Source organism: Ptychodera flava, chromosome 10, assembly GCF_041260155.1.
Source record: "Ptychodera flava strain L36383 chromosome 10, AS_Pfla_20210202, whole genome shotgun sequence".
Lineage (NCBI taxonomy): Eukaryota > Metazoa > Hemichordata > Enteropneusta > Ptychoderidae > Ptychodera > Ptychodera flava.
This window is the reverse complement of record NC_091937.1, coordinates 5,105,824-5,130,606: the sequence shown is the minus strand read 5'-3', so window position 1 is coordinate 5,130,606 and position 24,783 is coordinate 5,105,824. Positions and strand designations below refer to the sequence as shown.

The window sequence follows — 24,783 nt, the reverse complement described above, 5'->3', positions numbered from 1 at the left end:
CAGCCCTTTGAACGCGTAAATGCGTTCAATTTTTTGAACACATTTCATGTGCAACGTGTGTTCAGATATGGAACACCATGGTGTTCAATATAATATCTGATGAACACGTTGCGTTCAAAATCTGCACACGTGTGTTCAAAATTGAACGTTGGTTGAACACGTAGTGTTAAATTTCTGAACGTCTAGACGCGTTCAAAAAGTGTTACAAAAAGGCGTTTAATCGGTGTTCTATCCTTTAACACTTAACTTTACAGTGTGGTTGATCGGTCGTTAAATGCTCGGATTATCAGATTTTGAACAACCTTAATAAATCATGATATTGTGAATCTTGGAATTCAAAGAAATTACATATATACACTACACTTTACACATTCGAAAAGAAATCGTGGTGATAGAAACGTTGATGATGATGATGATGATGGTGGTTGGGATGATGATGATGATGATGATGATGATGATAATGATGATGATGATGATACGTTTTGCTGTTATGGTGGCTGTTAGCGTCATCAATACCCGCAATTCAAACTATACTGTCGGGTAGTACCGCGAAATACCGATAAGAAGTTCAATAAACAGAGTCACCGACGATAGAGACTGCACCAGACTAGTCTGCATGTGGTTACATTTACAATTGTAGAATATCTTTCATGTAATTTACATAGCATGTACGTCTTTATGCAGAGTGCCCCCACGTGCAGTTTTAAAACCCAGCAACTCTAATCAGTCTTAACAATTGTCTCAAGTGGAAGTAGAAGCTGTCTTGTGTTTATTGCGATCTGTGTTGTCCTTGGCCAAGTTCATTTGAGTTTGTATCAGCAGTTTGTGGCGACTGCTTGACAACTGTTGAATCACTGCGAGTGATTTGGTCTTCACGTACAACTAAAGTGAACAATTCTTAAGAATATAAATAATATTGATAATAACAATAATGAAATTGTCCTAACCTGCCCGTTTTGAACTTGTAGGGGTTCGACAACTGTTCTGCGACTGAGCGATAACAATCACCTCGCATGTAGAGATAATTTCTTGTATACTGATGAATTTATTGACTTTCATGGTTACGCTAAGTTAAAATTATCAATAGATACTCTTTTAATGCTAACCATTAATGTAATCTCTTACCGTATTTCAGCAATAAAGTTGAAAGTTATTGGTGTGAAACTGAAAGTTACAGATGGGATTTTTTTTTAAATACAAGTCAGAAGAGTGACGAAGATCAAGAATGATCAAACATAAGAGAGGACAATATCAACTCGAGGAGTGTACACGCTCATTGTGCATCCGTTCTTCATTGTTTGTCACCAACTGCAGAAAAACAGATTTTTGGTTAACAAATTTGAATTTGGGCAGAAGTTTGAACCATCGAACTCCTACCAAAGCAAGACTTTGATCATAAAATACTATACGTTTTTTGCAAATTTTAAATTATTTTTAAGTCTTTTCAAGTTTAAACGAAAATTTCCAATGATCGCAAAAGACATTTATGGCAACATACGCAAAAACATATTGGTTTGTGAACATTGAACTTTGACGAGAATTTCATAGGTGAAGTTAACGTTGGCGCCGAGCTTTGGTTATTAGATTGATGCTAAAATCCATTTTACGTTGTGAATTGTTCCTATGTTGTCATGCTTCAAGGGTATAAGGCTGGCAAGTACAAAGGTTTTGACCAGTGTGTGAATGAAACTGATCTTCACCTTTCATTATACTGAAAGAAAACGAGCGGTGTGAAATAAGTAAACGGAAATAAAAATGCTGGATATTTATTTACAATGTGGACACTTGGGCGGATAGAAAATCAACAATCATAATTATATTGTGATGCTTTCACAAATAAACAATGGTCCCTTTTAATTTAATTAAACGGAACTGTATTCAATGTAATGAAATTAATGCGCAACCGAGAACATGGGAACAATTAAACAGAGTTATACTCGGAACAGGTACCTCAGAACGGAATATAATAGGGTGATAACTTTTGGTCGAAAGTGTCTGCTGATAATGTTTATGGTATCTTTACAAACTCACATATAATTGTCTAGATGATGTTCATACGGCATTATAGCGGACAAGTAATAGTTTCGAATGGCAAAGACTTAATATATGACATGATGGAAGAATCTTAGAAAACGCTTGAAAAAGGGATCTAGTTTATTCGTCAAAAATAGTGAGTTTAGTCTTGTTTAAGATATAATTACGATAAAATTTTTTCAACGCATCCAATCATTTGTTTTTAAAAATACATGGAGAATAAATAATCTGTAAATTCTAAGGCCTTCTCTTGTCGCGACATTCATACACTGTGAACAGATGTCTTTAGGACTGTCTGAAAGTGACAACTATAAGGAGGTGACCTTTCTGTACGGCTGATCACTGGAATAACTCTGAACTTACATAATTGGTATCAGTTCACAAGATAATTTCTATATCATGTCTGTCAAAACAAGGTCTCAATAAAATGGCTATAAAAGTGTATATAAACTGAGAGTTTGTAAAACAATTTTAAAAGATTAAATCGAGGACATGTCGAAATGAAGGTGAGCGTATTTAGACCTGACGGATAAAGCATTCAGTTTCTCAAAAAGCGCCATCGTTGCGTGAAAATGAACACCGCACCAATAGGATGCGTAAGTCACAGTATATCACGTGATGCATCCGAACCTCCCCGCGGTTTATAAGTTTAAGGTACATATATTTAAAATGACACAGTTGTCATGTTTGGATTTTTTATTCCACATTGTGACGCATGGCTTTGTTGTGCCGAAGGATAGATCTTGGGAGGAGGTGGTAGGGATGTTTATATGCAATTGTTTGTGTTCCAAATTTTCAGTTTATTTTTCTAATTTTACACAGAATTAATAATATTTTCTTCCAAATTTACACTGACCTTCAGTGGACAACGGCAGAGCGGAGCGGGGAACACTAACGAAACGAAAAAGGTGGCGACAATTTGCAAATATGATAGGTTCAATAATTAACATTATTTAAGCTTGAAGAGTACCAGGTGTCCGGAACGGATGGCCTACCTTTCTAGCATGCTCACACCCGTCAAAACTGGCCCAAAGTAACATATTTTTCTAACTATTTGGCAAACCACCAAATTGTAGGTTTAAGTTAGATATGTTGTCGCTAAACGTTTGAGAAATAGATGTGTCATATTTGACATCACATCTCCGTATCTATCATGGACTTCGATGACAATTAACCAATCTTATTTCATAGAGTCACTGCTAATAAGCTATGTCTTTCTCAAATCATTTGAATGATTAAAAGCTCTATCTATGAAGTAGTTAAATGCACATACCCATCGACAGTGGTGCGGCATTATATATGATACACCATAGTCCACTTTGTCATACAGCTATAGTGCACATTATATTATGTCTCATTCGAAAAAAAGATACCGGTATGATTCTCAGAGCTTTTCCTCCGATTTCCAAGTCATTTGAATTGGCGTGACGGAGATGATTGGATATACTAGGATTGTTCAAACTTATGAGATCATCTCTATTTCTGTGGTTGTGATTAAAACACTGAGCAATCCTTTTAACCAGATTTGAGAATAGACAACGAACTTAGCCTAATAGCAATACAAGATACAATATGCCTGAAGTGTTGCACGCTTTATGACAATAACAATGCCTATAGCTTGAAAGAATGTAATTCCATCAAATTTGATAAATATGTCAAATATAAATATTATCAAATTTAGCATCATAATTACTTCCACATCATTACATTCGTATATGGCAGCACTGTGGTCGTTAAAATATCCAAAGTTGCGCTTGATGAAAATGTATTCATACCTAATGCTTGCTTCACCAGAGGTAATCGTCTGTCTCTGAGTTTGTCACATCGGATCGTTGTGTACGGTGTTGAAAATTCAATTATATGACAAATCTGACTTTTGGATCTACTATGGTAACCGTCAACAAAATGACGAACATTTGAAACAATACAATAAAAAGGCAAGATAAATTTGAAATGCATTAGGAGGGCTAGACGGACCCAGACCTCGGTCACGTGTCGCCCCAGTTGTCACCATTTGAAATAAGTTATGTTGCGAGAGAAACGCCCTATATTATTTTCTATTGACCAGTGTTTATTGCCTCGTTACTTGTACTTGCCGTAAGTGCTGGGATCGTCGGGAGTCCACGTCCACTGGGCTTCTCAGTTTTCAAGACCAAGACCGACTTAAGGGAGCTTTCAGTAATTACGGGGGGTGGGCCGGGGGAATGGGGGGGGGAGGGTCACTTTTTAGAAAACAGTTCAAGGGGGAAAGGGGGAGGGTCACTTTTTATAAACCTATCTTGGGGGGAGGGTCACTTTTGACAGAAGCTGATTTTATGGCCAAAACTTTGATTGTCTATGTGATATTTCCTGAATAGGAAATCACCAACGAAATAAATACACATTATAGACCGCCATGCATAGTAAATTGACATTTCTGTGAAATTCCAGAATCAAATTTCTTACACAACCATAGACTTGTAACCACTCTAGTCTTATCAAGAACAATAATGTGAATAATCAAGCATACATAAATGCACAGATTTATCTAATTTTGTACGGAAAAAAAATTATTCATAGTTTCATCAGAGACCCTAATGCATAGTGAATCGACATTTCAGTGAAATTCCAAAATCAAATTTATTACACAACCATTGACTTGTAACCACTCTAGTCTAATCAAGAAAAATAATCTTAATAATCAAGCATACATAAATGCACAGATTTATCTAATTTTGGATTGGAAAAAACTATTCATAATTTCATCATAGACACCATGGATAGTGAACCAACTTTTTAGATGAAATTCAGAAATCAATTTCTTGTACACAAATGCACATTTTACTTCCCTATTTAAGCTAATGTGGAGCATGATGTAATGCATCCTTTGTCATGTAAATTCTATAGCATGTACAGCGCCACCAGTGGTACTTTGATACTTAGTCTGTGCATTCATTCAGTGTGTGTAGTAACAAGATGGCGGATGCAGTGACACCATACAGTGTACGCTCTGAGTGAGTGAGACATCCAGTCTCTAATCCAAGCCATCCGGCCTAAATTGATGTACTGCCATGAAGATATGTAACTAAAGCAATTCATGCTTCAGTTTGGAACAAGTTTGTCAGTGTTTTGGCAATTTATGGTCCATAGAAAGTCTTCGATGAGTCTGTTCCATATAGTGCCATTGACGCCCGTTCATGCTATGTTGCAACTCATGAAGAAGTGTCATTTAGTCTGGTAAATATAACTGAACTTGATATAACACAGTTGCAGTGTGTAACATAATGTCAATTTGAACGCTATGCTGCCGTCATTGACATTGTGAGATGTTTAGAAAGAGAGTAACTTTCTCAGTGTTGTGTTGCTTTGAGAAGTTGCTGAACACAAAGAAACGAGTAACTCAGCCATGTGCATTATGCAAATTAGCAAAAGTTGAGAAACATCTGTGTCGAGTGTTTCCAGAACAGACTTTCGCTTGCTGTTGACTTCATTACCTGAGTATATATGTTTGTTCAAGTACTGTATCCTGTAATGTTAGTCGCTGATACCGAGAAGTCAGTTTGCTGTCATTTCAAAGGAAGATTGCCGTGTATCTGAACACTAAAGCCATCGAGTACCAGCAGTTGGAAGCCTATACGAGTGCTGTGGTGTTTGTTCATGACTGTATAGCATCGTTGAATATCTGCTTGGAACTCTGTCAACAGGTTTATGTAGTCTTTTGATGTTGACTCACACTAAATGCCTGTAGTGTTATCAATTTAGATATTTTCTTTTGAAAAGTGTGTCGAGTTGAACAATATTGTATGCTTATACAGAAAGTTTCATGTATTGAACTCAGCGATACTGTAATACATTTTCCTTGGTAATAATTAATTTGATATATCATTAATTTTACCATTTGCTTCAGTGTTTTATTTTATGTTTAGTATACAGCAACACCTACGCGAGCAAAAGCCCCTACGACCATGCACAAGTCAGAAAGCTCACAGTCCCAGTATAAAATTTAATTATGAAACGTCATGATAGCAGTTTGCTTGTACGTATGGCTTACACTAAGTACATTTAAATACATTATCAAACATATATAAAATACAGATATAACATGTTTTGTGGGGGTAAATTCAATAATTTGCCTGATAGACTCCATGTATTATGATTTGATATTTTGGATGAAGCACTACATTGGCTACATCTTGCCTTCTTATAGTTGCACAAAAGATGGTGACCCTCAAGGGCTCGAAATTAACATTTTTCCCTGGTGGTCCGAGTTGGCTACCATTTTCTGAAGTTGGTAGCCCAGCGACAAGGTCTGGTAGCCCATGCATGAATGAAGAGAGTTTTTTTGTAAAGGTTATTTTTTCATTTATATCTACACAATGAACGATTTATTTTGCACGATTCTATCCAGTAAGTGAATTTTCTAATCATTTGACATCAATACCTGCAGATCAGCAAAATGCCCTCACCGTCGCTAAATTTTTACTTGCTTGTTGTACCAGGGTATTTATTGCGTTACCCCGTGTACCCCTAGAAAGAAAATAACACACCAGATATTTATGAAGGCTTACTGTGGAAATCAGTGTACCATTATAGAATCAACGTTATGTTTTGGCTATTTTACCTCCAAATTTAAAACAAACTATTTTTGTTTTGTCTGAATTTACTTTTCACTTCCAATCTTTACAATACTCATGTAGTAAATTGATCAGTTTTTGCAACCCATTCACTGTATTGGAAAATAACACAATATCATCAGCAAATAAAAATAGAAAAAGGTCATACAAGTCATCCGTCTGTACCCAGTTTTTCTGGTTTAAATATTTCTTGAATGGACCAATACAAACCGAATGCGATCACAGTGTCCTTGACGCTAGTTTTCTTGAGTGCTATTCTTGTTTATTCATATCCGTTCATGTATTTAAAAACAGCGATTAGTATGACAGGTAGGACAGGTAGCGATTAGTATGACTCCAAAAATATCCATTATGACTTCAAATGCCTCCCTTTACACAGTGGGTATAATTTAGATAACACTGTCCCTTTCCATTGTTAACGCCCTCTCCAGCCCTCATTTTGTATTTTTATGTCCAACTTAAAGTATTAAATAACAGAAATTAGACTTCAGAAATGTCAAATTGACTTTAAAGGCGTCCAATTATAGGATAGGTATGGTCAGAGTTGAGATAAACCCCCTATCTCACTGCACTTTTAGCACTGGCGCATGTTCATGGTCAGGGACATGACTGAGGTCTTAGTATACGTTTGACAAATTAGGGTATGCAAAATCATTACTAACACAATGATTTAAACAAAGGTACGGCACAGGAGCAACACGCCTATTTTCCCTACATGGAAAATGGCATTAACATGGATGGATGACATTGCTGCCCTTTGACTAGGCATCATTTATTACAATCCCATGCAGTGGTCGGATTGTTGTAGGTAGGCCCGCATAAAGCCAAGCTGACTGGCACTATATTCACCCGGTGATATTTACATATGGATCCCAGTTCCCTCGAATCCTATGTGGTAAAGACGTTTCACTTCACAACAACTTTGAAGAAATGACGGAGATGGATGAAAGGCGTTCATTGTTCTCTGAGAACTCCGATGGCGAAAAGCACAAGTGTTGTCATAACTCTGCTGTTTGTTCTGCACCATATCGTGTCCTAAAGTCGACTATAGGAGCGTCGCTTGCACTGCTTGCTGGAACTTCATTTGCCTTTTACAGTTTGTTTATTGCTTTCCTCTTAAAGCAGGGACTTCAGCCCTTGCAGATTTCCTTTCTGGGAAACATAAGTAACTTCCTGGTTGTCATTGTTGCTGTAATATGGTACAAAGTGCAGTTGATTCCAGACACCATTTGGGATGGAGTTCTTTTTACTGTTCTCGGAATAACGAAGTCGTTTGGCATCATCTTTTTCATCTTCTCGCTCCAGTACATCCCTATTGGTGACGTCATATCTGTCAGCGCCAGTTGCATAACAATACTTTCCAGCGCAGCGGCAGTGGTATTCCTTCGCGAACCAATCAAAATTTCGGACCTAATCGCATTTGTATTCAATATTTCTGGTACCGTTCTTATAACCCAGCCAGTGTTCATTTTTGGTGAAACAAATGATCTCGTTACTCAACATGTCGATGACAAGTCTGATCAAGTCGCAGGCACGATAAAGTCCGATCCTCTGGTTGGATATCTTCTGATCATCGGCAGTTCTGTTGGAATCGCCGCCATCTATGTTGTGTGTCGTTACCTTGCAGGTCGCATTCCTATACTTACAAAACTCTTCTATATGAACATGCTCGTCCCCGGTTTGTGTTTGGTGCTGACGTTTTTGCTGGAGAAACCGACTTGGAAATTTGAATCGAGTTGGACAACGTGGTGCCTTCTGGGATTGGCCTCCACTATTGTAATCAGCGAGTGTGCCCGTATTGGTAGTGTAGAATTTGAACGTACAACTGTGGCTACACTTTTAGCCAATTTTGACGTGGTACCTGCTTACATTCTACAATACTTCGTAACAAAAGTCGTACCAAACCATTGGCATTTAGTTGGCGCAGTTGCTGTGATCTTGGGTTCCTCTATTTTATATTGGAAGACGTTGACGGAAAAGTCGAATGAGGAAAGCCACAGTTCCAGAGAGCGAAATCATTAAAACACCAACTCTGGAAACGCAGCACACCCATGATTTTAGACGATAACACCTCCTGATTTTGCCTGCCTATCCTGGCCATACTAAGTGAACGCTTCATATGAGTAGCTTGTGAAGAACCTAAGTTAACTTTGCTGACAATTAGGTCTTTCATCTCTAGCTCAACTTGACAATCTCGATCAAGAGAACAATTTATAAAATATTTATCAAAATATATCAAACCTAAGGGAATAATGTTATGTCGTGACGGTGGTCTTTGGTGAGTTTCGAATGGTCTACTACAAAGGAATAAGTGCCATTGATAATTTGACACTTAGTACAGGCTAAATCAGCATATACCGTACAAAGTAGTATAGGCGTATTTTGACATAATGGCCACTGCGCCTACGAAGAGGGTTGTCGTTCGCACAATAACTCTATTTTAGAATATTTACTTTTTAGAACATAATATTTCAATCAAATAGCAGCAAGTGAAAAACGTTAATGTCTGCTTCATAATGTCAACTCACATATTTTAAAATGGTTTTGCAGTTTGAAGGACGAGGGGACGATAGGGTCGGCAGGCTGACTGGAGCAATCAAACCATGAGTCTTTGCTTTATTGTAAAGCAATGTGCTCAATGGCAACGGTTCTGTATTACATTTGTTAATACTCCCAAGGCCTCATGTGCTTGTTTCCTTCAATTTGTGAAGAAAGGATAATTTAAGTAGTTCTATGATGGAACATGATCAGATGGAACATTGATGTACTATGAAACAATGAAATATTATTGATCTCCTTCAAATTTGTTGTCTTGAAAAACACTTTACTTTTTTATGCTTCGAAATATAATCATGTGGTTGTAAAATCAAAACAGTCGCATATGTCTGAATACACCCCATACAAGTTAATCAGGCAGAAATTTGTCAAATTATTTTCGAGGCATGAAACTCTTGCTTAGCGACATTTTGCGAAATGTTTTACATGTGTGCCTGCATTTTTCATGTTTGCTAAGTTTAGAATAATGTTGTCCGCTTCACCCATAATACATATAATCCTTTAATTTCACATCTTACGAACACAGATAAAGTTACAATATGGATACAATTTTGCCAACGTTGTACTCCTTCGAATTGCTTGCATCGTTACTCGGTGTTTTGAATTCAGAGATATCAAGACCTCTGTCACGCGGGAGGGGGAGGGGGTGAGCGGGGGAATATAATGGGGGAATTTCACTCATTTGCTAGAGCTAACTCGCTTGGCTAACACTCAGCTGAGATGTACAAAGGTCTGACAGTATGCATCGTTTCATACATCAGTAGTTGTCAGTGTCCTGACAGTGACGTAATAACTTGAGTTGAACCGCTGTATACCGTTGGAGTAAGATTTTTACTTTAATCTTAGTAACTTCATAGATACATGAAATAATGAGTCGATTTTATCTTGAACAAGTTTTGGAAGATTGTCAGTGATGGTTTGTAGAATACATGATATTTGAAGAGTCAGCAATTATTTATATGACTAACTGATTTCATTAGAATACAATGAGTGTTACATCTAGAGTGAAAATGTATCACCGAAGATTAATGTAAGGGAGGGTTTTACAGGGGGGGTTTGACTTTTACGAAACCGTTTTTTAGGGGGTCAAATTTTACAATTAATGATTGGAAGGTGGGGGGGGGGGCAAATTTTACAAAGGTTTGTATGGAGTTGTGGAAAAAAATTGACTTTGGAATTTCACCGAAATGTTGCTTGGTCCTCCGTACATAATCTATGAGTAGTCTATGAGTAGTCTATGAATAATTTCTTTTAAATACAAAACTAGCTAAATTTGTATACTTATGTACTCTTGATTATTGATATTAGTGTACTTGATTAGACTAGGGCGATTACAAGTTCATGTGTGTGCAAGAAATTTGATTTTCGAATTTCACCAAAAATGTTGATTCTCTATACATTGTGGTATGTGAGGAAACTTTGAATATTTTTTTTACAATACAAAACTAGCTATTAAAATCAGTGCTTTAAAAACGTTTGACAATTGATATAAATGTACGTGACGAAAATATTATATTTGAAAGAGCAGATCTGAAAAAACCAATATGATATTGGAATTTCACCCAGTGATTATTTATAAAGTTCAAAAAGGATTCTTTGAAAGTTCAAAGGTCAAATGGGAAATTATAATTCAATTAAGATATTATTGATACGGACTGTGACATCTGGGGGAGCGTCGCTGTTTTTGTGCATGAAAATTCAAAGGGTGGATAACTCTTTTTCTTGCAAACAAGTTTGAAGGGCCTAATTTTTTCAGCCCAGGGCAATAGGGTGCGAATGGTTAATGAATCAAATCTGATGAGTTTTTTTTTTTTTTTTGGGGGGGGGTCACATTTTAGAAATTTGATTTGGAGGGGGTCGCTTTCTACATTTCATTTGTCGCTCAAATTCCACCAACCCCCTCCCCGTAAAAATCGAATGTTCCCTAATGAGGGAGAAAAGAAACAGATTCTAGAAAAGAGCCAAATTGAAACAAGCATTGGTAAGAGAGCTGAAGTTGTAACGCGGTTGGAGTTCACGATTTCTCAATAAATCCATTAGTTTGAATTCTACCGGTGGCATTTTCGTCTTCAATTAACAAGTATTACGGTCCCTTGGTGTCTTTGATAACTGATGGGGACTGTGTAGACTAATGTTTTACAACGAAAAGGTTGGAGCACTTCTTGGAATTTACAGAGAGTCGTGACACTTTTTCCAAAAGATATGAGGTTATTTTAAGGTTCAAACATGTCAACAACCTCATAAACACGCCAGTCTGTCTCAAATGGCCTTCATTTATTGTGAACAGCCGAAAAGTATGCGTCAGTGTCATGCAGTGACATGTTTCAAAGCGTATCGTTCATTGTCGTTTGTCAAATTAGGCTACACGTGATCACAGTTAAGCCATTAACGTCAACAGAGAGATATCAAACCTATCTTCCCTAAATAAAAATGACTCTGACGTCCATGACAAAAATACATATATGGCAATAATTGTTTTCAGCAGGCACAGTAAATGTCAGGCTATTTCCCTCCTCTGCAGTGGTAGGGTCATGATGTAGGTACAGTAGGTATGCCTGCTTGAAGGTAAGCTGATTGGGGCTGGACGTCCCGTGACGATTATGATGAACAGCAACGGCTTTCAGCTTACGACATATTTCAAGAAATGACGGAGATGGATGAAAGGCGTTCATTGTTCTCCAAGAACTTCGATGCAAAGAAGCACAGGTGTTGTCATATCTCTGTTGTTTGTTCGGAACCATACCGCGTCTTAAAGTCGACTGTAGGAGCGTCGCTTGCACTGCTAGCTGGAACTTCATTTGCTGTTTGCAATTTCTTCATTGCTCTACTCTTCAAGCAGGGACTTGAGCCGTTGCAGATTACCTTTCTTTGCAACATAGTTAATTTATTGATCGTCATTGTTGCAGTTATATGGCGTAAGATACAGTTGATTCCGGACAGTGTGGGGGATGGAGTATCTTTCCTTGCCCTCGGAATAGCTAGGGCAGTGGCCTCTATCTGTTTCATATTCTCGCTGCAGTACATCCCTATTGGTGACGTCACATCAGTAAGTGCAGGTTGCATAACAATATTTTCCAGCGCCGCGGCAAAGATATTCCTTTACGAACCTATAAAATTTTCGGATATTATCGCATTTGTGTTGAATGTTGCCGGTACCGTTCTGATAACACAGCCGGTATTTATCTTCGGTGACAACAGTAACCGCCTTGATGAACAACACATCGACTTTCTGGTCGGATATCTTCTAATCATCGGCAGTTCTGTTGGATACGCCACCATCTTTGTTGTGTGTCGTTACTTTGCTGGTCGCATTCCCATATTTACGAAACTCTTCTATATGAACATACTCGTCCCTGGTTTGAGTCTGCTGCTGACCTTTTTGCTGGAGAAACCGATGTGGAAATTTGAAGCGAAGGGGACGATGTGGTGTATTTTAGGAATGGCTACCCTTAGTATAATCGGCGAATATGCCCGTGTTGGTAGTGTAGAATTTGAACGTACAACTGTGGCCACACTCTTAAGCAATTTTGAAGTGGTACCTGCTTACATTCTACAATACTTCGTAACAAAAGTCGTACCAAACCATTGGCATTTAGTTGGCGCAGTTGCTGTGATCTTGGGTTCTTCTATTTTATATTGGAAGACGTTGACGGAAAAGTCGAATGAGGAAAGCGACAGTTCCAGAGAGCGAAATCATGAAAACACCAACTCTGGAAACGCAAAACAACCATGATTAACACCCCCTGATTTTGCCTGCCTACTCTGGCCTAACTGAACGCTCGTAGTTTGCTGACAACTATGTCTTTCATCTCTAGCTAGGCCTGATAAATACGATGAAAAGAACAATTTTACACGATATTTATAATCATCATCTACAATAGAAAACAGATATGTCAAATGTAAGGAAATACTGTTATAAGTGACGATGGTGAACGATCACTTTCTGATGATTTAACACGAAAAGTCAGTTTCATTGACATTTTGACACTTCATTGACCCGTGGCTGATTCAGCTTTAGTACCAGATTGATTCCAATTTGAACCCTACAATCTCGCATTTCTTGTAGTGTGCGCAGCTATTGTTGTGGCTTTAGGGTAAGCTTTATGATAATACTTGCTTTTTTCACTTCATACCATTTTTCTGTCAATATAATATAATAATAGAAGGTACAGAAGATGTCCTTTCTCAATGAAAAGGTTTTCAAGATGAAACAAGACATACGGGTTTTGTTCCAGGAAAACAAAATTATCACGTTCTTTGACTTTCGATAACGTTATAGTTATGTACGTGGAGAAAGGTCCATGCAACCAAAAACGCTTTTATTGGTTAGAGGGGCCTTCAGCCATGTACCTTACTATAAGTGACAGCATGTTCTCTCAAAATGCAGCTTGGAGTAGGACAAGAAATTGTTGTTGACATTTAAAACATAAACTGTGAATATATCTTCAAAGGTTACAAATGCTGTCCTTTAAATGTCGGAATCTGTCTTTCGGCTCAGCAAGTATAGCGAAGAATGTTAACTTTTATTGGCTAGATACAGCTGATTATAAGTGTCCGTAATGGCTATTGAAAGTTCAAGGTCTCATTCGGAAAACTAGTGGACACAACTATACTTCATACTCATTTGCAGATACGAGGAAGACAAGTATGTGGAGATATACCAAGGCATTGATTCTGGCACAGAGATAGTCAAAGATTTCGATGAAGTAAGACGTGTGACTGATTCACAGTCTTCGAAGGAGTTATAACAATACAGAAGATTTGCTTTCTAGTCAAGGTCAAGTTCAGAGAAAACAATATACTGTTGTAAAATACGCGTTTAATCTATCACTGAAATTGAGTTTCTAATCGCTTTAGATATCCACCCGATCTCTGCGATCTGAATTGCCTGCGTTGGCTTCCTTGATATTTGACAAGTGCTTCCTATGGGATACAACGGTCCTTCCATTAGCATGTTCTTTCTTCCCTGCCAATCCAGGCCAGGGGTTTAAGCTTCCTTAACGTCTTTATCTGGATAATCGCATACACTTTTGTAGCTGTCAGTTCACCTTCTGGTTGATCGGTCGTTAAATTCCTCGGATTATCAGACTTTGAACAACCTTAATAAATCATGATATTGTGAATCTTGCAATTCAAAGAAATTACACATATAAACTACACTTTACACGTGCGAAAGAAATCGTGGTGATAGAAACGTTGATGATGATGATGATGATGATGATGATGATGATACGTTTTGCTGTTATGGTGGCTGTTAGCGTCATCAATACCCGCAATTCATTTATACTGTCAAGTAGTACCGCGAAATACTGATAAGAACTTCAATAAAGAGAGTCACAGACGATAAAGATTACACCAGACTAGTCTGTGTGTGGTTACATTTACAATTGTAAAATATCTTTCATGTATTAACTTACATAGCATGTAAGTCTTAATGCAGAGTGCCCCACGTGCAGTTTTAAAACCGAGCAACTGTAATCAGTCTTAACAATTGTCTCAAGTGGAAGTAGAAGCTGTCTTGTGTCTATTGCAATCTGTGTTGCCCTTTGCCAAGTTCATTGGAGTTTGTATCAGCAATTTGTGGTGACTACTTGACAATTGTTGAATCGGTGCAAGTGATTTGGTCTTCACGTACAACTAAAATGAACAATTCTTAAGTGAATATAAGTAATGTTGATAATAACAATAATGAAATTGTCATAACCTGCCCGTTTTGAACTTGTAGGGGTTCGATCGTTTCCTGTATACCGATGAGTTTATTGACTTTCCTGGTTTAATACGCTCAGTTAAAATTATCGATAGATACTCTAGATTTTTAATGCTGACCATTAATATAATCACTTACTGTATTTCAGCAATAAAGTTGAAAGTTATTGGTGGGAAATTAAAAGTTACAGATGGGATTTTTAAAAAATACAGGTCAGCAGAGTGACGAATAATGATCAAACATAAGAGAGGACAATATCAACTCGAGGAGTGTACACGCTCATGGACGCATCTGTTCTTCATTGTTTGTCACCGACTGCAGAAAACAGATTTTTTGTTAACAAAGTTGAATTTCGGCAGAAGTTTGAACCATCGCACTCCTACCAAAGCAAGACTTTGATCATAAAATACAGATTTTAAGTTATTTTTAAGTCTTTTCAAGTTTAAACGAAAATTTCCAATGATCGCGAAAGACATTTATGGCAACATACACCAAACATATTGGTTTGTGAACATCGAACTTTGACGAGAATTTCATAAGTGAAGTTAACGTTGGCGCCGAGCTTTGGTTATTAGATTAACGCTGACATCCATTTTACGTTGTGAATTGTTCCTATGTTGTCATGCTTCAAGGGTATAAGGCTGGCAAGTACAAAGGTTTTGATCAGTGTGCGAATGAACTTGATCTTCACCTTTTATTATACTGTAGACCAATTAAGAAAGAAAACGAGCGGTGTAAAATAAGTCAACGAGAATAAAAATCATGAATATTTATTTACAATCTTGACACTTGGGCGGATAGAAAATCAACAATCTTGATTGTATTGTGATGCTTTCACAAATGAAAAATGTTCCCTAATTAAACGGAATTGTATTCAATGTAATGAAATTAATGCTCATCGTCAGAACATGGGAACAATTAAACAGAGTTATACTTGGAACAGTTACCTCGGAACGGAATATAATAGGGTGATAATGTTTGGCCGAAAATGTCTGCTGATAATGTTTATGGTATCTTTAAAACCTCACATATAATAGTCTAGATGATGCTCATACGGCATTATAGCGGACAAGTAATACTAGCAAATATTTTCGAATGGCTAGGACTTAATATATGACATAATGGAAGAATCTTAGAAAACGCTGGAAAAAGGGATCTAGTTTATTCGTCAAAAATAGTGACTGTTTAGTCTTTTTTGAAGATATAATTAAGATGAATTTTTTTCAACGCATCCAATCATTTGTTTTTTAAAAATACATGGAAAATAGATAATTTATAAATTCTAAGGCCTTCTCTTGTCACGACATTCATACACTGTGAACAGATGTCTTTTGGACTGTCTGAAAGTGACAACTATGAAGAGTTGACCTTCCTGTACCGCTGACCACTGGAATAACTCTGAACTTACATAATTTGTATCAGTTCACAAGATAATTTCTATATCATGTCTGTCAAAACAAGGTCTCAATAAAATGGCTGTAAAAGTGTATATAATCTGAGAGTTTGAGTTTGTAGAACAATTTTAAAAGATTAAAAAGTGGACATGTCGAAATGAAGGTCAGCGTATTTAGACCTGACGGATCGATAAAGCATTCATTTTCTCAAAAAAGCACCATCGTTGCGTGAAAATGAACACCTATGCACAATAGGACGCGTAAGTCACAATATATCACGTGATACATCCGAACCACCCCGCAGTTTATAAGTTTAAGGTACATGTATTTAAAATGACACAGTTGTCATGTTTCTTTTGCCATATTGAGACGCATAGCTTTGTTGTGCTGAAGGATGGATCTTGGGAGGAGGTGGTAGGGATGTTGATATGCAATTGTTTGTGTTCCAAATTTTCAGTTTATTTTTCTACTTTTACACAGAATGCATAATATTTTCTTCCAAATTTGCAGATACCTTCAGTAGACAACGGCAGAGCGGAGCGGGGAACACTAACGAAACGAAAAAGGTGGCGACAATTTGCAAATATGACAGGTTCAATGATTAACATTATTTAAGTTTGAATTAATAATAGTACCAGGTGTCCGGAACGGATGGCCTACCCTTCTAGCATTCTACACCCGTCAAAACTGACCCTATACAAAGTAGCATATTTTTCTTACTATTTGGCAAACCACCAAATTGTAGTTTTAAGTAAGAGCTAGGAATGTTGTCACTAAACGTTTGAGAAACAGATGTGTCATATTTGACATCACATCTCCGTATCTATCATGGAACTTCGATGAATTAACCAATCTTATTTCACTGTCTCTACTGCTAATAAGCTGTGTCTTTCTCAAATTATTTGTATGATTAAAAGCTCTATCTATGAAGTAGTGAAATGCACATACCCATCGACAGTGGTGCTGCATTATATATGATACATGATATGATTCTCAGAGCTGTTTCTCCGATTTCCAAGTCATTTGAATTGACGTGATGGAGGCGATTGAATATACTAGGATTGTTCAAACTTATGAGATCATATCTATTTCTATGGTTATGATTAAAACACTGAGCAATCCTCTTGACAAGATTTGAGAATAGACTACGAACTTAGCCTCATGGCAATACAAGATACAATATGCCAGAAGTGTTGCACGCTTTGTGACAATAACAATGCCTATAGCTTGCAAGAATGTCATTCCATCAAATTTGATAAATATGTCGTCAAGTATCAAATTTAGCATCATAATTACTTCCACATCATTACATTCGTATATGGCAGCACTGTGGTCGTTAAAATATCCAAAGTTGCGCTTGATGACAATGTGTTCATACCTAAGACCACTATTCTTGCGAAAAAATGCTTGCTTCACCAGAGGTAATCGTCTGTCTCTGAGTTTGTCACGTGGGATAGTTTTGTACGGTGTTGAAAATTCAATTATGCGACAAATCTGACTTTTGGATCAACCTACTATGGTAACCGACAACAAAATGACGAATATTTGAAATAATAAAATAAAATGCAAGATAAATGCATTAGGAGGGCTAGATGGACCTAGATCTGGGTCACGTGTTGCCCCAGTATCCTTGGTCAGTTGTCACCATTTGAAAAAGTTATGCTGCGAGAAAAACGCCCTCTATTATTTTCTAGTGACCAGGCAACACAGTTTGAATTCTTTTTGTTTTCTTTTGCTTATTTGCGTGACCAGGTATTTATGAATAATTTAATTTTTGTCTTATATAAACGTGTTCACTGCCACGTCACTTTGACTTTCTGAAGTGCTGGTATCGTCCGGTCCGAAGTCCACGTCCACTGAGTTTCCCTGTTTTGAAGACCGACCCCGACTCTACTGACTTTCCCTGCTTGTGTCAAAATTGTGACTGCAGTCTAGAAACTTGTGTGTGTCTGTTGACACACACAAGGAAGTTCTGGTATCAGAGTTCCTGTGAGTACATTACAGTTACTTGAAAACATCCTAGTGGTAGGAGTTCCATGCTGTGACTTTCTACATGGAGTATTGTATTACTATGCGTCGAGCTGCTATGTGGCTGTTCTCCATTAACCGATGTGTCCGGACGGAGTTGACACTGTGAACCATCGTGTTTCAAGTTGTCATTTGGTCTGTGGACACTTCCTGTCAATTTTTAACGCTAAAACAAATGCATATTTTGTTACTTGGTCACTTTTAGAGTAGAGATAATTTAAAACATTGTAAATAGTGTTTTTGTTGTCAATACGTGGCGTTATTTAATTAAAGGAAATCTTATCAATGTCTTATGTATAGTGTCCTTTATTTTGACCATCTTTTGTTGCAACAAGCGGGTCTGCTTGGAATTGTACCACTTTTCTGGTGGTGTCCACTACGACTGAGCAAGCCTATAGATCAGAATATATCAATTGATCATTCGTTTGTAGAATTTTTGCGCAGACGAAAAAATGAAACATCCTGAAGTGACCGTATGCGATTTGGTATGGCTTATACTGAAAAGGAATTTAAATATGTTTTCAATTAAAGGATATTTATTCAATGACATTTTCACAGTAATTGAAAAACCAGAAGGCATTTGCTTTGCAGTGAAAAAGTTGGATTAGTGGTCCAAAAGTTCTCAACGAGTCAATGAAATAGAAAATCCAGATTGGCGATGTACGTTTGATATCAGAGGCGATAACCGTAAAAGCTGCTGGGAGTTAGAATTAAAGCCCAACCGATGAAGTGCATTCTTCCTGTGAACAAGTCATTTACAATGACATAGTCCCCACTTGTAATAGGAGTATTAGTCTTGATGGGGCAGGAAAATGTGGTCATTAAGAAGTATCACTGGAGCGTATATGTTGAGATCTATGGGCACAAAGGTCTATGTCGTTGTTCCCAACGACATCTAAAGGTCTAATATCCCAGGAAAATTGGAGGGTACAGAACTTGTGGTTACTGAGATATGCATATATATGTATAATCAAGGTCAAAGGTCATCGAGGTCACATGACATTTTGAAAAAAAATTATATTGCTAATTAATCCCTATATGCCAAAAAATCAGATCTTTAGCTCTATTCGCTTGCCCAGAATTAGATGTGTACATAATTAAAGAGGTAAAGCGTATGTTGTCATAAGGTCTCCCATCCTACTAAATACAAAGGACATAGCACTTGTGGTTACTTATTTATTGACATAAACATATATTTCAGGTAAAAGGTCATCGAGGTCACGTGACATTTTGTCAAAAAATGTTTCTCCTATAGTTATCCCTATATATCAAAAATCAGACATCAAGCTTTAATGGCTCGCTCAGAATGAGATATGTGCATAATTATTGAGGTACAGTATGTGGTGTCATAAGGTGTCCAATCATACCAAATATGAAGGGTGTAGCACTTGTGGTTACTGAGTTATGGAAAAATATGTATATTTGAGGTCAAAGGTCACCGAGGTCATGTGACATTTCGTCAAAAAATTATATTGCTAAGTTATCCCTATATACCAAAATTCAGACCTCTAGCTCTATTGGCACGCTCAAAATTAGATATGCACATAATTAATGAGGTACAATATGTGGCGTCATAAGGTGTCCCATCATACCATACATGAAGGGTGTAGCACTTGTGGTTACTGAGTTATAGACAAATATGTATATTTGAGGTCAAAGGTCACTGAGGTCATGTGACATTTTGTCAAAAAAATTGTATTGCTAAGTTATCCATATATACCAAAAATCAGACCTCTAGCTCTATTGGCTCGCTCAAAATTAGATATGCGCATAATTAATGAGGTACAATATGTGGCGTCATAAGGTGTCCCATCATACCATACATGAAGGCTGTAGCACTTGTGGTTACTGAGTTATGGACAAATATGTATATTTGAGGTCAAAGGTCACCAAGGTCACGTGACATTTTGTCAAAAAAATTGTATTGCTAAGTTATCCCTATATACCAAAAATCAGACCTCTAGCTCTATTGGCTCGCTCAAAATTAGATATGCACATAATTAATGAGGTACAATATGTGGCGTCATAAGGTGTCCCATCATACCATGTATGAAGGGTGGTAGCACTTGTGGTTACTGAGTTATGGACAAATATGTATATTTAAGATCAAAGGTCATAAAGGTCACATGACATTTTGTCAAAATATCCGAAATATCTGCGTGAATGGATGGACTCACGGATGGACGAACAGACGGACATGACCCAATCTATAAGCCCACTGGACTTCATCCGTGGGGACTAAAAATTGTGTCACTGCATCCTTTTTGCAATATGAATATGTTGAGAAACTAAATTTTTATTTTTCGTGGCCTTATACATGGGAGTCTATGGAGATCTGCCTTATACATGGGAGTCTATGGACGTGTAAACTAAAAATATGCAAATTTCACCACGATTTGCCCAAATTTGGGTAAGGTCACTCCTATGCACTTCCATACCAAGTTTCAAATCAATCGGACTTGTGGTTTCAGAGAAGAAGATTTTTTGACCAAAAATGGGAGAAAATTACAAAAAAATTCATGAAAAATAGCAAGTCCAAGATACTGACCCAAGATGTGCACAATCATTTCATGTCAGCCCAAAGTACTTAAATGCTGATTTTTCATGTAATCTGCTCAGTGGTTATTGAGTTTTTTCAATTTTGACTGTTTTTACATTTTTTCACTTAATTTGCATATTTTTGGCAATGACAACTTCATTTGAACAAAATCTCATCTACAGCCCATCATCCATGTACACACCAAATATCAAGATGAAATGTGCAGCGGTTTTGGAGTTTTTGATGTTGACGGACAGACATACAGACATACAGACATACAGACATACATACATACAGACATTTCCCTAGCCTATAAGAATAGCTTCCATTGCCATATATACATATGGCTATGGGAGCTAAAAATGGCCGATTTGATACAGGTCTGTAGTTCTTGAGTACATTGTGATCAAGTGTTGGTTGGTAAAGGTCTAATTACAGCAGACTTAAAACTCTGTTGAAATACACCTGTCAACAGTGAAGTGTTAAACATGTGAGTGATAAAAGGTACAATACTGCGGATGTCCTCTTTAGATAGATTGGTAGTTAAAATGTTTAATCTGCAAGATTTAGTTGGAGCTCTCATAATCACTTTCAACACTTCATTATCAGTGACAGGAGTGAAGGACGAAAATGAACAGTGTGGTGATGTAATGATTGAATCATCCATGACTGGCGTAAGACCCGCTCTCAGCTTTTCAATTTTACTTTGAAAAAAGTTCAAAAACGTATTACTCAATTCTTTTGGAGAGACATCAGTCGGTATGATGTTAGCAGTCGCCTTCTTTGATCCGATGAGCTCGTTGACAATGGTGAAAAGTCCTTTCATGTCTGCCGCATCGATACGGGCAAGATGGTACTCGGCTTTCACTTCGTCGGCACGACGACTGTATTCCAACCGTTTTGCCAAGAATATTTTGCGACGAACAGTCAAATTACTGCTTTGCCATTTCCGTATGTATTGTCTGACCGTTCTTCTCGTCCCAATCTATTGTTTAGAGACAACATAAATAATATTTTCACTGTCACTAGAACTACTTGTATTACGGATGCTCACATGAATACAGCCACAACAATACAACAAAGCGAAGGAAGTTCGTAAATTTCCGAAACGTCGTCAAGAAGCCATAATTGTTGTTTATTTCCCCTTTTTTGTAATTGCATTTTTATCCACACCAATTTTACCAAAAATAAACAATGAAACTTTTCGAGTATTACGACCGAGACCTATCACGACGGAGTGCTTTGCATGTCACGTACAGTCCGCTGTACGGTGGACGGTGCTGTGCACCGTAGCATATAATACCCACTCTAATAAAACTGCCGATTTTTTCGATAATATCGAGTTTTACTATCTGGAGAGCCCCCAACATCCACCAATCAAGCAACACGATCCAACGATTAACACAACTGAATCTACAATGTTGGTGCATATTGATTGGGTTTGAATGGCTACGGTGTTCTCTGAAGTTTCAGCGTTACAATACAGCATGTAATATTCGCACTTCAGTAAGTCAAACTTTAACACAACCATTATTAACGCAAGCCAGCAACGAAAATATATGGCCAGATCCGTTTAAATAGCTTTCATATAATTATTCGCAGTGCAACCAACAATACCGTGTGCATTCATCCCTGACTCGCTCACAAAGTGTCTTTCTTAAATAAATATAGTACATTCGACATAGGAGACATCTACGTACGAGACCACATTCACATTGATATTCAATGCTGACACATCTACGCTGTTAAACAAACGCTCAGAGTTGGTTTCAAAATGTCGCCACCAAAACAAATACTATTTATCAAATTTTAACACCGCCTACAAATAGAACGGTACGTCCCAATCATACATATATAAGAGTGTTATATAATCATTCCGCTATTTGTTAGAGAGTCAAATTGTGAATCAAATTTTCACTGTGCCCGAACTACTTATTTCAGCCTTGGGATGTCCCGGTGAATAATACAGCAAACCGCGAGCAGGCTCCGGCAGATTTGCTTTTAGAATTTCAAAAGGTCTTAAATAGATCATACCGACCTATCATTGAAAGGTGCTTCATTAGACCAATGGAATGTCCTATTTAAGAGAAATTCTAATTGTTGATCGTGGGGTTTAAAGAATTCGCGCAGTTTTAATAGTACCGTTTTGTTGACCTGTGGATGGTGGTGCCCTTTGCCTTTCGGTAGACATTTCCTCATTGGTAGTCCTAAACAAAAGAATCCCTTCCCAGTATCGAAGTAAAAGTGATCTTTCGTGAAATATGGTGAAAGATTCAGAAAGTTCTCGATTTTCTTTAGCTCCATGTACGGATCTCTTTTTATATCCTCTCCATCGATAACAAGAATTTGTCGAAGTGGGAAATACTCAAGCCATCGGCGAATGTGTTTGACATATAATCCGACGTCAATAAGAGCCGTGTTAATATTGACGGTACCATCCGGTTTGATAACGCTGTCTTCAAAAGTTCGCTTTAAACTGTACAAAGGCGACAAACGAGCTATATGTCTTGTACTATCAGATGATTTCAGTGCTTTCGAGACTTGGACGAAATCCGATATCGCTCGATTTACAGGGTCACACACAACCATGATAATCTTGACATCGGGCGAAATATCTTCAAATATCCGTCTCGGAACGTCCGCTGACACGAAATACCTCGGCGTCTTCTCTGTCGATATCTGGTCCTGTGTGGTGTATGGCATCTTTTCCAGATACCATTTAATAGTCTGGTTATTACGTTTGTCGAAATAGTGAACTTCAACATCATCACTGAACATCACCTGTGGATGACTGTTCATGAAAAATCTCAGGGCACTAGTACCACATTTCTTAACACCAACGGTCAGGACTCCAGGTAGCCGCTTTTTGCAGCCCAATTTCTCGAGTTCAGTCGATGAACGCCGCACAAGGAGTGTCCTATTTTCCCCATTTCGTGTAGTGTACACTATTGTGAGGTAACACGTATTGGTGGTGTTTGCACCAGCTATCACCTGTTTCTTCGTCATGTCTGAATCGTTATCTCGGTCTGTGAACAGTGGCGCATTCGAACTGTCCACCTGCTGTTCGTCCCTGTTTGTTGACTCAGTCATGACATCTTCACCATGTATTCCATATGAAGGGTACGAGTTGACTCGAACACTATCCCTGAATACCGCTGCGTTTTCGCCATGTATAAGTTGAAAGTGTGTTGCAAGTTGTGAGCTGAAGATGTATACACACACACAACACACAACGAAGGCAATGAAACGTACTGCCGAGGAACGGACGACTCTCGAACATATGGCCATGCCGACTTCAGCAATTTCCTTGCCAGCTTTTTCGTTTAATACTGACGGATAGTGTGTTAACAAGAGCTTTTGAGAACCCAAAGGCCAAGTAGTAATCTGAAATGCACTGTACCGGTATATTCATATATGCATATTATATAACACATACATACATTGAAGTTCTCAGATCACACAATACACAACATGTTCGTTCCGTGTCGCGACTCGGCAGAACCCCTCGATAATGGATAATGAGAGAATAGATGCATGTCCCACTGGTCGAAGTGTATTGTTCTTTAGAAGGCGAACGGCATCTTTTGTGACGCGTTTATGCTGCTATGAAAGTAGTTAAACCTCCAATGTATGAAAAGGTTGCTGGTCCGTACTACACATGGACGACTCTCGAAGATATGGCCATGCCGACTTCAGCAGTTTCCTTGCCAGCTTTTTCGTTTATAGTGACGGATTGTGTGTTAACAAGAGCTTTTGAGAATCCAAAGGCCAAGTAGTAATCTGAAATGCACTGTTTATTCATATATGCATATTATATACACATACACATAACTTTTCATGAGTTTAAGGTAGTATGCGCCTCGACAGAGATAGACTTTTAAACTTTTGTTCAACCTTTCCTCAAGGAATATT

At 37.7% G+C, this 24,783-nt stretch overlaps 2 protein-coding genes across 2 annotated transcripts; one reads left to right on the top strand and one right to left on the bottom strand.

Moving 5' to 3' along the window:
- The first annotated feature begins 11,847 nt into the window (after positions 1-11,847).
- Positions 11,848-13,951, top strand: LOC139142965 (solute carrier family 35 member G1-like). Its single transcript, XM_070713159.1, has 3 exons — positions 11,848-12,682; positions 13,270-13,297; positions 13,834-13,951. Exons 1-3 carry the CDS (start codon positions 11,848-11,850, stop codon positions 13,949-13,951), a joined length of 981 nt encoding a protein of 326 aa, XP_070569260.1.
- An 8,948-nt stretch (positions 13,952-22,899) lies between these two features.
- On the bottom strand, positions 22,900-23,961 carry LOC139142964 (heparan sulfate glucosamine 3-O-sulfotransferase 1-like). The gene has a single exon (XM_070713158.1). The coding sequence runs from the start codon at positions 23,959-23,961 to the stop codon at positions 22,900-22,902; it is 1,062 nt and encodes a 353-aa protein (XP_070569259.1).
- Positions 23,962-24,783: the final 822 nt, after the last annotated feature.